The sequence below is a fragment of the Malaya genurostris genome, chromosome 2, assembly GCF_030247185.1.
Source record: "Malaya genurostris strain Urasoe2022 chromosome 2, Malgen_1.1, whole genome shotgun sequence".
Lineage (NCBI taxonomy): Eukaryota > Metazoa > Arthropoda > Insecta > Diptera > Culicidae > Malaya > Malaya genurostris.
In genome coordinates this window covers 121,924,536-121,939,105 of record NC_080571.1, presented here as the reverse complement: position 1 = coordinate 121,939,105, position 14,570 = coordinate 121,924,536, and the positions used below count along the sequence as shown (strand labels likewise).

At 35.8% G+C, this 14,570-nt stretch overlaps 1 protein-coding gene across 2 annotated transcripts; it reads left to right on the top strand.

The window, feature by feature from the left end:
- The first annotated feature begins 13,113 nt into the window (after window positions 1-13,113).
- Window positions 13,114-14,570, top strand: LOC131430491 (snRNA-activating protein complex subunit 3). Of its 2 annotated transcripts, XR_009229536.1 has the most exons (3): window positions 13,114-13,766; window positions 13,882-14,014; window positions 14,070-14,208. XR_009229536.1 is itself a non-coding variant. In XM_058595525.1 (2 exons), exons 1-2 carry the CDS (start codon window positions 13,190-13,192, stop codon window positions 14,481-14,483), a joined length of 1,239 nt encoding a protein of 412 aa, XP_058451508.1. In that variant the 5' UTR covers window positions 13,118-13,189; the 3' UTR covers window positions 14,484-14,570. The 2 variants fall into 2 exon arrangements, 1 of the variants encoding a protein (XP_058451508.1); XM_058595525.1 differs by having other exon boundaries at window positions 13,118-14,014; window positions 14,070-14,570.

Here is a 14,570-nt window from a genome sequence, read left to right as displayed (position 1 = left end):
TATACTTGCTACGCTTCCTCCCCTATAAAAAAAAACCTTTATGACTATTTCTGAAGAGCAAGAAATAACTGTACCAAATTTTATAGCAATTCGTGCGAATTAGGCCGTTACAAACATTACACTCCTTTTTTAGAGGCACTTACTACACCCTCTCCTCACAGAATATCCTTATAATCATATCTCAGTTGTGCAAAAAGTGTACTCAAAAAGTACCGATTCTCGTCAAATTAGATAATATTTTTAAAGACCACCTATGTTAAGGACACTTGCTACACTCCCTCCCTCTATGAAAATATTCTTATAACCATCTCTGAAGAGCAAGAAGTACATGTGCCAGGTTTGATAGCAATCCGTTAAGTAGTTTCGAAGTTTACAAGCCATTACAAACATTACACCCCCCTTTTTAAAGACACTTGCTGCATCCATCCCCCATTCATTAAGTTGTATAAAATTTTTCATGACCCCTCCTTGTTAATGACACTTGCTATGCTCCCTCTCCCCATAAAAATACGTTTATGACCATCTCTGAAGAGCAAGAAGTACATGTGCCAAGTTTGATAGCAATCCGTTCAGTAATTCCGAAGTTATGCCATTAAAAGTATTACACCCCCCTTTTTGAAGGCAGACTGCGAATCGTTCTGCATTCTTTCGGGGATGCAGAACAATTTGTTTATTTACGTTTTGTGCTTTTTTCCCATTTCATTCACTTCACAATTCTCTTCCATGTTCCTTTTATCCTTCCCTTCCCATCAAGAAATTGATGAGAAGCTACGGCAAGGTGCAAATCTCCAAATAACTAGGGGAACCAGGCACGTACCCAGAGGGGGGGCCCAAGGTGCCCGGGCCCCTCCCGAAATCGAAATAAAGTAATTGGGATTTTTAACCACTATTTCCGGAATCAGGAACAGAACTGAGTTGTACGGGCGAATTTATTTTCGAAGTTCAAAAGTCGGGTTTCACAGTGATTACAATCAATGTCAAAATTAAAGGAAATGGTACTGGATGATCAAAAAGTGCAATGAAGATTAGTACTGAACAAACATATCATAGTTTTAGCAAGATTCTGCGAATGAAAAAGTTGTCCTGCCGCTGGATGTTGCACTTGCATACTCAGGATTAAAAAGATGAATGCGAGCACACTTCAGAAGCATGCTGATGGTGTCGGTTGATTACTGTTGACTTACTCCATTATTATACGACAGAGAACAGAACATTACCGGGTTTTCGGTAATATAAGTATAAGTGTGCATTATTGGAGCGACTAAAAATCGGCGTGAGCTCTGAGAAATTTATGTGAGTTCTATTTTGGAGTTTTTGAATGCTACTAAGAAAATTTTTCTGTTGTTACATCATCACTCCCAATGACGAATTTAAATTTTTATACTCATTACCCTGTAAAATTTCAAATATATTCAAAAATTTAAACTCGAAAAAAAAACTGCGAACTTTTCTTCAAAGAATGAAGCACGGAATTGGTATAGCGAACAAAAACAAAAAAGATCGCGGCAATTTCAAAAATCGGTTAATTTTAACAAACGTCTACTAAAAACGTGATTTTCAAAAGTCTGCAACTGAAACATGTCTACAGCTTATTTTATAAATAATCCAAACACGGAAGTTGACTCGATGAAATAAAATGGGATCACGTGGGATTATAAGGAACTTCATTTGAATAAAAATTTGTTAAAATCGGCTTGACCAAATAATCAACGAATTTTGCAATCTAGAAGAGCTTACTGAATAGTTTTGAAATATTTGTTCCTTCTTAAATCATTGAAATTGAAGGTTTTAAAACTCATCACTTAGTTTTTCCGGCACTAGAAGTCGAATCCGAACAATGGTACTATATGATAGAAGAAATGTAACAATCGATCCCTTCCCTTTGACACATAGAACTTCTTGCTTCAATCTCTCATTGTCCAATCCGAAATATGCGAGTACATATTTACTTAAATTGCTAAATACTTGCACTCACTCTTCAATAAAAAGAAAAACAAAAACAAAAAATACTAAAGGCACAAGAATCATCACTTAGATGTCTTATTTCTCATTTGTGGGCCCCTCCCGAAACGAAATCCTGGGTACGGGCCTGAGGGGAATGTGCCACTTGAACCAATTAGTTCTGATTCCTGATGGTTCAATAAAATTTTTCAAATGCTCAGAAATAACGAATAAAGTATCCAAAATAAATGGTACTCGAACGCTAAACATTCTAGTACTCGAGAAATCAACACTACACTGGTTTCTGTTTAAAAAAAAGGCGGGTGGGTAATGTCAGAGACATAACTGGATGTCGTGAATACGAAAACAACTGACATGTTCCTTAACACTTCCGAATATCAATTGTATGAATTATGCAAGCATTCCCCTTTTTCACATTTTTCGCAAAAACAAAGAAAACTTCACTTGATCTCGATTACTGTGAATTTCACACAGCGAAAAGTGCACAAATCTAAGCAAACTGTTCTTGATTTGCAGTAAACTGAGGATATTTCCCTACGATTTGCAAACAACAAATCCTAATAGTTCTTTAGAAAACTTTTAGAGCCATTAGAACGGCTGATATTGTGCAATGTTCTCCACCGTTGTTTTTTCCCAATGCTAATGACTGGCAGCTGTGACGTAATCGCTCTTGTCGAAAGCGAAACTAGCTATGCAAACGACACAAAACACATCTGCTCGCAGTAGCGATACAATCCAAACTGATTCAAGTTTTGTTGAGAGGCTTGTTTCTACCTGATTTCGTTTGTAGCTTTTTCACTAATGGCCGGTCCTAACGGCTATAAAAATAGCCGCATACAGAATTTTAATGTCGATTATTTCATTTCGGATTTGCATATTTTATTTAAAGAAACTATCAATATGCTGTAGGGATTCGTTTCCAGCATTCAGAAGAGTCAAATTGCGTAATTCTCTACGACATTAAACTCTGGAACATTTTTCGCAAAAAAAGGCTTCACTTGATCTCGATTACTGTGAATTTCACACAGCGAAAAGTGCACAAATCTAAGCAAACTGTTCTCGATTTGCCGTAAACTGAGGATATTTCCCTACGATTTGCGAACAACAAATCCTAATAGTTCTTTAGAAAATTTTTAGAGCCATTAGAACGGCTGATCTTGTGCAATGCTCTCCACCGTTGTTTTTTTCCCAATGCTAATGACTGGCAGCTGTGACGTAATCGCTCTTGTCGAAAGCGTGCAGACGACACAAAACACATCTGCTCGCAGGGGCGATAGAATCCAAACTGATTGAATTTTTGTTAGGAGATTTCCTTTTATGTGATTTCGTTTGTAGCTTTTTCACTAATGGGCGGTCCTAACGGCTATAAAAATAGCCGCATACAGAATTTTATTGTCGATTATTTCATTTCGGATTTGCATAATTTATTGAAAGAAACTATCAATATGCTGTAGGGATTCGTTTCTAGCATTCACAAGGACCAAATTGAGGAACTCACTGCGATATTCACCACTTTTCGGAACATTTTTCCCGGACGATTTGCTGTACAGCAGCAGATATTTTGTTCTCTTCCTTAGAACGCGTTCTGATTGGCTGGTGTTGACATGGATCAAATGAGACAGGTTTTTCAATAGTGTACTATTGAAATACTTCAATGCTTTTGCTATACACGTTTAAATTGAAAAATTTCGATTCTATTGGTAGTTAGATTATATAAATCCTTTCACAGATCACTGAGCTATGAGCTTTAAAAATACGAGAAAGGCAAACGCGCCTTATGAATTATCCTCTTTGATACTCGTTTATACCAAACATTTCAAAAAAGTTTAATTTTGAATTATTTGAGACTATGTCACAAAATTGAAAATTTTAGCATAAAATTGTGATCATATTTCCATGTCGGCATGTCACAAGAATTATGTTGATTCATTAGATACAACAATAGATATTCACGATCAAAAACTTATCACTCTCTCAGAGGGTAAATTTTGAAAAGGCACCCCATAGTAAAGTAAGTCGTATTCACGACAAAAATGGGTTGTATAGAGGTACAGTAAAGTAAATTCCGCATAATTCTTTAGGAGTATTATTATGGTTTTAAGAAGAACCGAATAGAAGTCTGGAATAGAGAACTGGACCCTGAGTTCAAGACCTAAATTTAGATCCAATAACAGACTCAGAATCCAGTTTCAGTCGCTGCTGGTTCTCGCCTCGATGGCCAGCAAGCGAATGAGAGATGCGACCCGAGCGTTTGAGGTTTTAACCACGCAGAAGGTGCATTCTCCGTCGCTGCTGGTTAACTCCCGCTGCTGCTGCTGGTTAAGGTCCTCTCGCCTCGATGGCCAGCAAGCGAATGAGAGATGCGACCTGAGCGTTTGAGGTTTTAACCGAGCAGAAGGTGCATTCTCCGTCGCTGCTGGTTGATGATTCCACTCCCACGACGTCTGCTTCCATCGAACACACGAAAAGAAATGATCGATTTTCGACCACGGTTCCCCTTTTATACGCATTCAGTTGAAGATATGTGCCTGACTACCTTAAAATCGTTGTCCTTGCGCGAAAAACCCAAGCGAAAGTAAAGAGTTTTGCGCGTTGTTTTCAAATTTCAAGAAAACTTAATTTTTGAGTTGTTTGTGGTTATCGCACACTGTTCAAAATATTATCCTGAATTCCTGATCATATTTTTGATGAAATGGTGAAAGAATTATGTTGCTACCATTAATACAAGTCGAGATATTCACGATTAAGTTCTGCCCATTCTTCCATATGGCTAATTTTGAAAAGGCGCCCCATAGTAAAGTAAGTCGTATTCACGACAAAAAAGTTGGTCCGAATAAGCCTAACCTGGGTCAGGGTCATTTCGCCGAAAGCCATTTCGCCGAAAGCCGTTTCGCCGAAAGTCATTTCGCCGAAAAGGTTATTTCGCCGAATGACATTTCGCCGAATGGGTCACTTCGCCGAATGCCATTTCGCCGAAAGGGTCATTTCACCGAATCCTGAAATCGTCTTGAAATCGTAATTAGAATTGATTTAAATTAAAGGCAAACGAAAGATGATAGCGTTAACGCCCGTTATGTTAACCTACCATTGTACTTCTTGAATAATGATTGATTGTTGTACTCTTGAATAAAGATTGATTCATGAACCTCAGAAAGTAGTTCCCAAGAAAACTTGTTGACTATTAGCTAGTAAGTATCTACCAGTTTGTATTTACCAGCAAATCTAGGTGGTATTTTCCGTTTATTAAGTGAAAATGAAGTTTTGGTTCCAGTGCTGTCCGACCTCGCTACCGCTCGTTTGGACCTAACTAAAGCAAAGAAACCTAGCTTTGAGTAGACCGGGCAAACGAGGCGGTTCAGGTTTGTATGCAAGAGGCCGCCGCTTCCGACGGCGGGTCGGCGGCCGACTGAGCTGTTATACAGGAGACATAACATGCATGACCCTTACGGCGAAATTACCCTTTCGGCAAAATGACCCTTTCGGCGAGATTACCCTTTCGGCGGAATGACCCTTTCGGCGAAATGACCTATTCGGCGAAATGACCTATTCGGCGAAACGACTTTCGGCGAAATGGCATTCGGAAAAACGACTTTCGGCGAAATGGCTTTCGGCGATATGACCCGCTCCCGCCTAACCTTACCCATTTGCACACATTTCTGAAGATTTTCCATGTTTAATTGTAGTTCAAACTAGTACAAGTAGTAGTAATCACTTTGAAATCGATTTTGTCGTGAATACGACTTACTTTACTATGGGGCGCCTTTCTATAAGCTATCGGAAATATGATCAGGAATTTGTGATTAAATTTTCAACAGCGTGAGATATCCATAAATAACTGAAAAACAAAGTTTTCTGCAACTTTTGGAAATAATGAGGAATATTCATCACGCTTGCTTGCCTTTTTCGTACCCGGACGACGGTTTTGAGGTAGTCAGACACATATCAGTTCCGATTATCTACTGGATGAGTATGAAAGGTAACCTTTGATTTAAAATCGTTCATTTCTTCTAGTGCTTCTGACGGAACTGGATGTAGAGATGAGGTTTTCCCACCAACATCATTAAGAACAAGCCAAGTGTGAAGCATGAAACGCTCAGGTCGTGCTCACATTTGGACTTCGGTCGTCGGGAGGAGAATTTACTTTCAAAAAGATCTTTCAGGAACTTAAGTAGTTCCAGAATACAGGTTTTTAATTCAGAACCTGCATATTGGAACTAAATTCTGTTCTAAGTTCTGAATTTAGCTCAGGTCCAGTCCCTTATTCCTGAATTCTTCGAATCGGTTCATTTTAGAACCATTAACATATTCCCAAAGAACTATGCGAAATTTTACTTTACAATATACGGCCTTTTTTTCAACCAGTTGTAGTTCATAGTTGTTGTAGCAACTTTTTGCTGATTTGCTATATAAAATGCATAGCATCGATTCAGTTTAGGTGCATCGTTTCAAATTCTAGTAGTAAAGAAGGGGAAAGCTGGCACAATTCACATAATCGATCAACTAATTTATATACGAAAGAAAAAAGAAAGCGTTCCAATTTTTTTTCGTATTCACGACATCCAGTTATGTCTCTGACCTCACACACCTGTAATTTTCTTCTACTCCGAGTTCACTTTAATTGCTGATATCTATTTTTACTATTGAATAAACGAATAAATCGTTGCTATTGCCGATAAATTTTCGAAAGAATCCTCCTTTTCTTGGTTCCATTTTTCATTGGCGCTGAAAGAGAGTGCGATGAGAGAAAACCATCAGAGGATTATTACACGAAAAGATATATAATTTCCTATCAGAATCGTCAAGATGATGAATTCAGTTAAGCTGATGTAATCTACTCAATACGTTGTTTCGATGTAATTTATATGCAATATTTCTTGAAAACAGAAAATTATTGCATTTGATGTTTAGTACGTCTAATAGTCTAATACATTATAGAATAACGCAACAGTCGACAATTTTATTTTATTTTGAAATGATTGCTGCGCAAGTATCAATTGATCCTTACAGGTATCGATACTTCATTATCTTTTGATACTATGATGTATCGATACCCAAAATTTCCGAACCCGAACCCGATACCCTAGATATCGATACTTTGCATTCCGAGTACCACTCCTCTATCCTTCTATAGGTATGTCGTAATATCGATCCATTAATCAAGTAATCGAATAATAACCCAGATAATCGAGTAATATTTAGTGTATTAGTGAATCTAATATTCGATTGTTAAACTAATCGAACAATTTTAAAAAATTAATCGAATAGTGTGAAAACTATACTCGATTATTGAATAATCGAGTAATTCGAAAAATGTGACATCTTTAGTTCCTTCTGATTGACGAGGGAGTGGTTCGTGGTTGCGCCGTGAGACCAGTGTTGTTGAAAAAAAACATTATCCAACAAAATGTTGGTGATGTGATGTTCATAACAAAAGGCTACTTAATTGAGCTTACTTTTTTTCTGAAGCGACTTTCGCGGTAAAAACCTACACTCACTTGATTTTCATCGTGTATTGATACTTGTAATAAGTACCATTTTGATTTTATTTTAAAAGAAAACCCTATTTTAATCCACCTAGTGGTGTGATGATGCCTTTCTCACATCAATCATACTATCATACATAATAATGTTGTATTCTTCAAAAATATTTTCTTCGATTCTTGAAAGAATAAACAGAACCGGTTCGATCGGCCGTCATAATGAATTCAAAGAAGTACGTGACACACAAAAATATGTGACAACATCAATAATTCTGACGTACGGTCCATTCTATATTCAATCATGATCCGATGGTTTTTAAGATCACGTAAACTCCAATGACAAAGTCATTTTTGGAATCTACGTGATTTTTTACATTTTTAACGTGTGGATTTTTCTGAGTGTAGCTATAGATCTTTTAAAAACTAAGCTTTTCCATCAGTTCATATCACGCGTTTTTTAACGGCCACTTTCACTTTGAAGAGCAATTTCGAATGACTCGGTACTTGCTGAAAATAAGTCATAATAGTAAATGGCAGAGAAAATTTTTCTCTTTCGTCTGGTGTTAACTATAATACTCTATTTTTCATAGCTCGCCTGCAATTTCTTTCGAAAGTGGAAGTTGACAGGTGGCTTATAGGCCATTATCAAAAAAAAAACGCGTGATATGGACTTGTATGACAATTCGACTGTAAGTGGCAAGCGAATTGAATACTAAATGTCATACATTTAGAATTCAACTGATGTTGATGGGTGGAATTGAAGTGTATTGCCAATAGAATTCAACATGATTTCATTTAAATAAGATTTCTCGGTTAATTTTTCAAAAGGGCGTATAAGCAAGTGACAGTTTCTCTTTGTTTACTTTCTCTTCTATTAATTACCAAGCGGTTTCCACGTTTATCACTCAACTCTTTGCATGAAATGATACCCGAAACTTTCGACTCTCAAACAGAATAGTGATATCAAAGAAAATATTTTTAATCACATCACAATAATCGAAAGAGAGAGTGATTAAAGAGAAACTGTCACTTGCTTATACGCCCTTTTGAAAAATTACCCGAGATTTGAAGAGACTTACACTTGTAGTTTAAGTATTGAGACAAATGCAGCGAAATTAGGTGTAAAATAATTCGGTCCAACGTGTCGATTTTTATCAGTGTAAAAATCAGTACTGAAATCAGAGATGCCAGATATTTTAATAAAAAATCTGTATTACGTTGAATGAAAAATCTGTATATATCTGTATTCACCAAAAAACCGGTGCAGTATTGTTGTTCCAACATTTTTGGTTTTATAATGAGAAATTCAATAATATACGATGAAATTAAATGTTGGCAAATTTTCACCTACAATCAGAATCAACAAAATGCAATTTCGATTTCATATACTTTCATAATATTGCCTTGGTAAGTTGATGTGGGATCAGCTTGTGATTTTCCCATTGATTACGTAATTTTTTTCTCGTCTCGAGCTACCGAAGAGAGCTCAGATGAAAAAAATATATGTTCTTTCCAATTTTTTGTGAAATCTATATAAACCTGTATTAAGTTTGAGAAATCTGTATAAAATCTGTATTCTGGATGAAATCTGTATGCGCATGTTAAAATCTGTATAATACAGATAAATCTGTATAAATGGCATCTCTGAGTGAAATTGACCCGAATTTCAGTCAGGGATGCCAGGTTCACAGATTTTCAATTTTCTGCACAGATTTTAAAAATGAGGTTTTCACAGATTTCTGAAAATGATCACAGATTTTCACAAATTCTGGGAAAAATCAAGAATTTTCACAGATTTTTGAAATCTAGCACAGTTTAGCACAGGTACAGAGCGTGTTGGTAGTGATACCTGTTATTTTTTTGCTCACCAAATTGATTTTGATCTGCTATTATGGTACGGGAAACGGGCACAGATTTTCAGACAGGTTTTTTGCTTGATCACAGATTTTTGAAAAAATGACCTGGCATCCCTGATTTCAGTATATTGGAAACATTCTACTAGCAGACTTTGTCAACTTGGAGCGAAATCAATCTTCAGTTCAGCAACGCCATTGCACAGCATCACATTCAATATATCATATCAATTGTATGGGTGCGCAGTGCTGCTATTTTGGCGCGCACGAATTTGACATTTCTCTCCCCTGCTTTTATGTACGAGATTCGATGCGGACTCGCCTGAGGGCACCATGTTCGCAAAAAGGATGTTGCCAATGATTTGTTCGGGAAATGTGAGAGCTGGCTATCTTGTTGATATGGTTAGGGATGTCGCGTTTTTTGAAATACTCGATTAGTAAATAATCGAATACAACTTTTCAAACTAATCGATTTGCTTGATTAATCGTACAGAATTACTCGATTAATCGATTAGCTTGCGATTAAGCATGACTAAATTTGATGGGCGATCTAACGTTGTGTTTCACTGCTAGATGCGTACGTGTGCGAGGATAATGATTGCAATATTAGCTGTCAAAATACAAGGGAAAACCGAATTTTCACTTGTAAAATCCTTTATAACTTACATACAACGTCATTTTTTCAAGCGAAAAGTTAATTTTAGTGTGAGAAAAATCAATTTCTACCTATGTTATTGTAGCAGCACCCAAGATTCTGTTTTAAACCAGGCATATTTTCAGATCTGATCTTAGCATGCGAGAAAAGGTTATGTTGATAACTTGGAATGATTTTATTCGTTGCGTACATTATAAAATATTACTTGAAAGACCGCACAGATGCGCAAACCTAAGCGAATATGCGATATTATGATGAGGAATAGTTTTTTACTAAGAACTAATTCCGGATCTCGATATTGATCAACATATCATCTTATAAAAACAAAAATGATTACACGAAACGAAAGAAAATAAATTTTCTTACATTTTAAAATAAACAGTTCTTATAACAAGTTCTAGAATTCTACAAAATAATTGAAATTATATAAGAAAAAATCAATCTTAAGAAAGGTTCAAATAATGAAACATAGATGGCGGGTCAGGTGAAATTAGTTCTACGTTCGATTGTCAATTTTGTTTAAGTCGATTTGTTGTTTCAAGTGGTGACAGATTGTTTTCGAAACAACTTACTTATTTCACGCACAAAAATTAAACAAATGTCTAGTAATTAGAATGAATAGATATTCTAATTTGAATCAAATATTGGTCTCGTTTTTATAAACACCATTAAGTCACATGGCAAAATTTTCTTTGAAGAAATGCAGGCGAATTATTCAAAATAGAGCATATTTTTAACAACCAAAAAAAATTTTCTTCTTCGATTACTGTTATGATATACACTCAGCCAGTACATAACAGATCTTCAAGTAAGTGGCAGGGTGCTTAGTGACTTTAAAACAAACACGACATATTTTTGTAATAATCACAATTTGTTTGGAGCCACCATGAAGTAATAACATTCGAGTTTGAATCTATTGATTTGATGTTTGATGAGCAACTAACCGTTTCATCGTTTTCATTATACTGTTTTTTCTGAATGAAGTTTAAATTACTTAATTAAGCTCTCGGTCCTCGCACACTAAGATTACTAGAAATCAATAAATCAATTTGAGGTATATAAATTAAAAAACTAGTAATATAAACTAGTAAATATGTGTATAATAGCTTTTAATCAAAATATGTCTCTTTCAAACAAGAACAAACTAAGAAAAACAAAAAATCACGCGAAACAATATACATTTGTTTGTTTGTTGCGAATGATATCCTATGTAGCAAACCTAATTTACTATTCTCATCGTTTGAATAATAAAATACTGTTGAAATCATAGTAACGCAAAGGTTTATGTGACAAATCATAGCCTTCGAAAAGGTGAATGTGAGAGCATGGAACTAAAGCTTTCAGAATGTCAATTCAGGAAACTTGAATTATCTCAGGTTTAAAATTTTTAAGCAGACGATTTATAGGTAAAAGATTCAAAACAATTTTGGTTTAATTTTATTAAAAATATTGTGCGATTAGTAATATAAATAAAGAAATGTCAATATTTTTGATAGAAAAGCAGTGTAAATATTTTTGATGAACCAGAGATTATCTATTAGAATAAAAAAAGGCGGGTGGGTAATGTCAGCGACATAACTGGATGTCGTGAATACGAGAACAACTGACATGTTCCTTAACACTTCCGAATATCAATTGTATGAATTATGCAAGTATTCCCCTTTTTCAAATTTTTCGCAAAAACAAAGAAGGCTTTACTTGATCTCGATTACTGTGAATTTCACACAGCGAAAAGTGCACAAATCTAACCAAATTGTTCTTGATTTGCACTAAACTGAGGATAATTACCTTCGATTTGCGAAAAACAAATCCTAATAGTTTTTTAGAAAACTTTTAGAGCCATTAGAACGGCTGATATTGTGTAATGCTCTCCACCGTTGTTTTTTTCCAATGCTAATGACTGGCAGCTGTGACGTAATCGCTCTTGTCGAAAGCGAAACTAGCTGTGCAGACGACAAAAAATACATCTGCTCGCAGTGGCGATAGAAACCAAACTGATTCAAATTTTGTTAAGAGATTCCCTTTTTTGTTATTTCGTTTGTAGCTTTTTCAATAATGGGCGGTCCTAACGGCTATAAAAATAGCCGCATACAGAATTTTAATGTCGATTATTTCATTTCGGATTTGCATAATTTATTGAAAGAAACTATCAATATGCTGTAGGGATTCGTTTCTAGCATTCAGAAGGACCAAATTGAGGAACTCACTACGATATTCACAACTTTTTGGAACCTTTTTTTAGAACGATTTGTTGTACAGCAGCAGATATTTTGTTCTCTTCCTCAGAACGCGTTCTGATTGGCTGGTGTTGACATGGGTTTTTCAATAGTGTACTATTGAAATACTTCAATGCTTTTGCTATACACGTTTAAGTTGAAAAATTTCGATTCTATTGGTAGTTAGATTATATAAATCCTTCCATAGATCACTGAGCTATGAGCTTTCAAAATACGAGAAAGGCAAACGCGCCTTATGAATTATCCTCTTTGATACTCGTTTATACCAAACATTATGCCACACAACTGAAAATTTTATCATAAAATTGTGATTATATTTCCGATGGCATGCAGCAAAAATTATGTTGATTCGTTAGATACAACAAGAGATATTCACGATCAAAAACTTATCACTCTCTCAGAGGGTAAATATTGAAAAGGCACCCCATAGTAAAGTAAGTCGTATTCACGACAAAATCAACAGAATTTTGTGCAGTTTTTGATAACATTGAAACTTCTCAACTCATTGACAAAATGAAACGAAACCAAATTTGAGGAATACAATTGAGAAGATTATAATGAACATAAGTGAAACTGGAGTCATTTCTTTCATTTTATTGTATTGTAATTTTCACTGGTGGTAAGATTACTGTCTGAAAAAACTTCGAAAACCTCTAAAAAGTCTGCAAAACTGCATAGTTTGCTAAAAAAGAAAATTCATCAAATTCACATAAAATCTGCAACTTGGTATCTGTGATTCTGACGCTCATTATTTCGCAATTCTGCGACGATTCCGTCGCATTCTATGCTAAGCTGAAATTCGCAATACTAATCGAACCAATAATCGTAGGAAATTATTCGATTACTGCGATTATCTGAAAGAATTCAATCGATTAAATTTCATTCGATTAACTGTGCCTTTACTCGATTATTCGATTAATCGATCGATACTACGACATCTCTAGATATGGTGTCTTTGATTCTAGTCAACTTTTCGGCGAAGTGACCGGGGCGCTGGTACAAATGGAGAAAATTTACAAACCGAAGTGTGCCAAAGTAATATCCGTTAGACAGGCTTTACATGAATTTCGAGAAGAATTGTTCCCAGGTGGATGGGGCCAAGTTCCAAAATCCGAAAATGAAATTGCAAATGCCATGGATTTTATTGGTACGGAACATCAGTTTAATGAACTTTTACAGGCTGTAGATTTAGAACGTCATCTAACTAGTACAAAAGATATTCGCATTTCGTCGTTTCATCCAGCGCGTGTTCAAAACGTTCAAAAACCAATTGAGATACCAGAAAAGGCGTCCCGTTTCAGTTGTGTCCAAAATGCCGTAAAAATTACCGGTAAACTTCGCAAAAATCTAGATTCTAAAATTCGCTACAATAAGCACAAATATTCGTGTATCACCAAAACTGATGAACCGGATCTCGAACCGTACAAGGAGATGTTACTTAAGATACGATTCTACGAGCCTTTCAAATACAAACCTGGCATGCGTTTGGGCCATCCCAAATTTCATCAGGAGTTTTACGTTCTGGGATCGCAATTACTAACCGAATTGCGAGATAAAATATACTGTCAGTGTGATTTAGGTCCGTTTTTTGATATTAGTATGAGCCCTCATACCGATTCGTTCAATACGAATGACGAATCACGATCAAATGCCGGATTTTTCTTTATTCATGATACGTTTTATAATGATTTAAGAAACCATGAGTTGGATTATTCTGAAGTAATACGAAACTGGGCAGAACGACAAAAAAATATTGGGATGCTGAAATCTCAAAATATGGAGAAAACAAAGTTTGAAGATATAATTTTTCGATTAGGCTATCCACAGGTAGAGCAGTTACCATAATTTCTTCGAGTACTTTGATTATTTTTCTTTGTTATAGGTTTATCAACATCACGGAAATTGTGAACACATTTTCGTTATTTCAGACTGCAGGCTAGTCGCGACTTCAGATGTATTAGCTCGCAAACGATATCCAATTTTAAACTCGTATGCGTTCCCTAGGTCAATACCGTGCAACATTTGTGGTCACTGCGAAGCAAATTATATTGTTAAAAATAGTGATCAGCACATATTTGATCCGGCCTACATATGTCAAGTTTGTTTTCAGTCGTATCATTACAAAGACGGAAAGAAAATAGGAGAATTTGAAGCATTTCGCTTTCTAGGTACAAAAATCGCTGTTAAAGAAGAAGAAATCGAACAATTGTATTTGAATTTTATATCTTTATTCGAAATGGCCTCTAGACGAACAATTCAGGTAGGTTTCTGTTTTTCCAGCTGTGCGCGTAATTGAAGGCTAAAGTCATCTTCTACGTTGTCGTCATCCCAATTATCTTCCCATACACTAAGCTCCTCTTCGTCTTCTTTGTTCCCGGCCCAA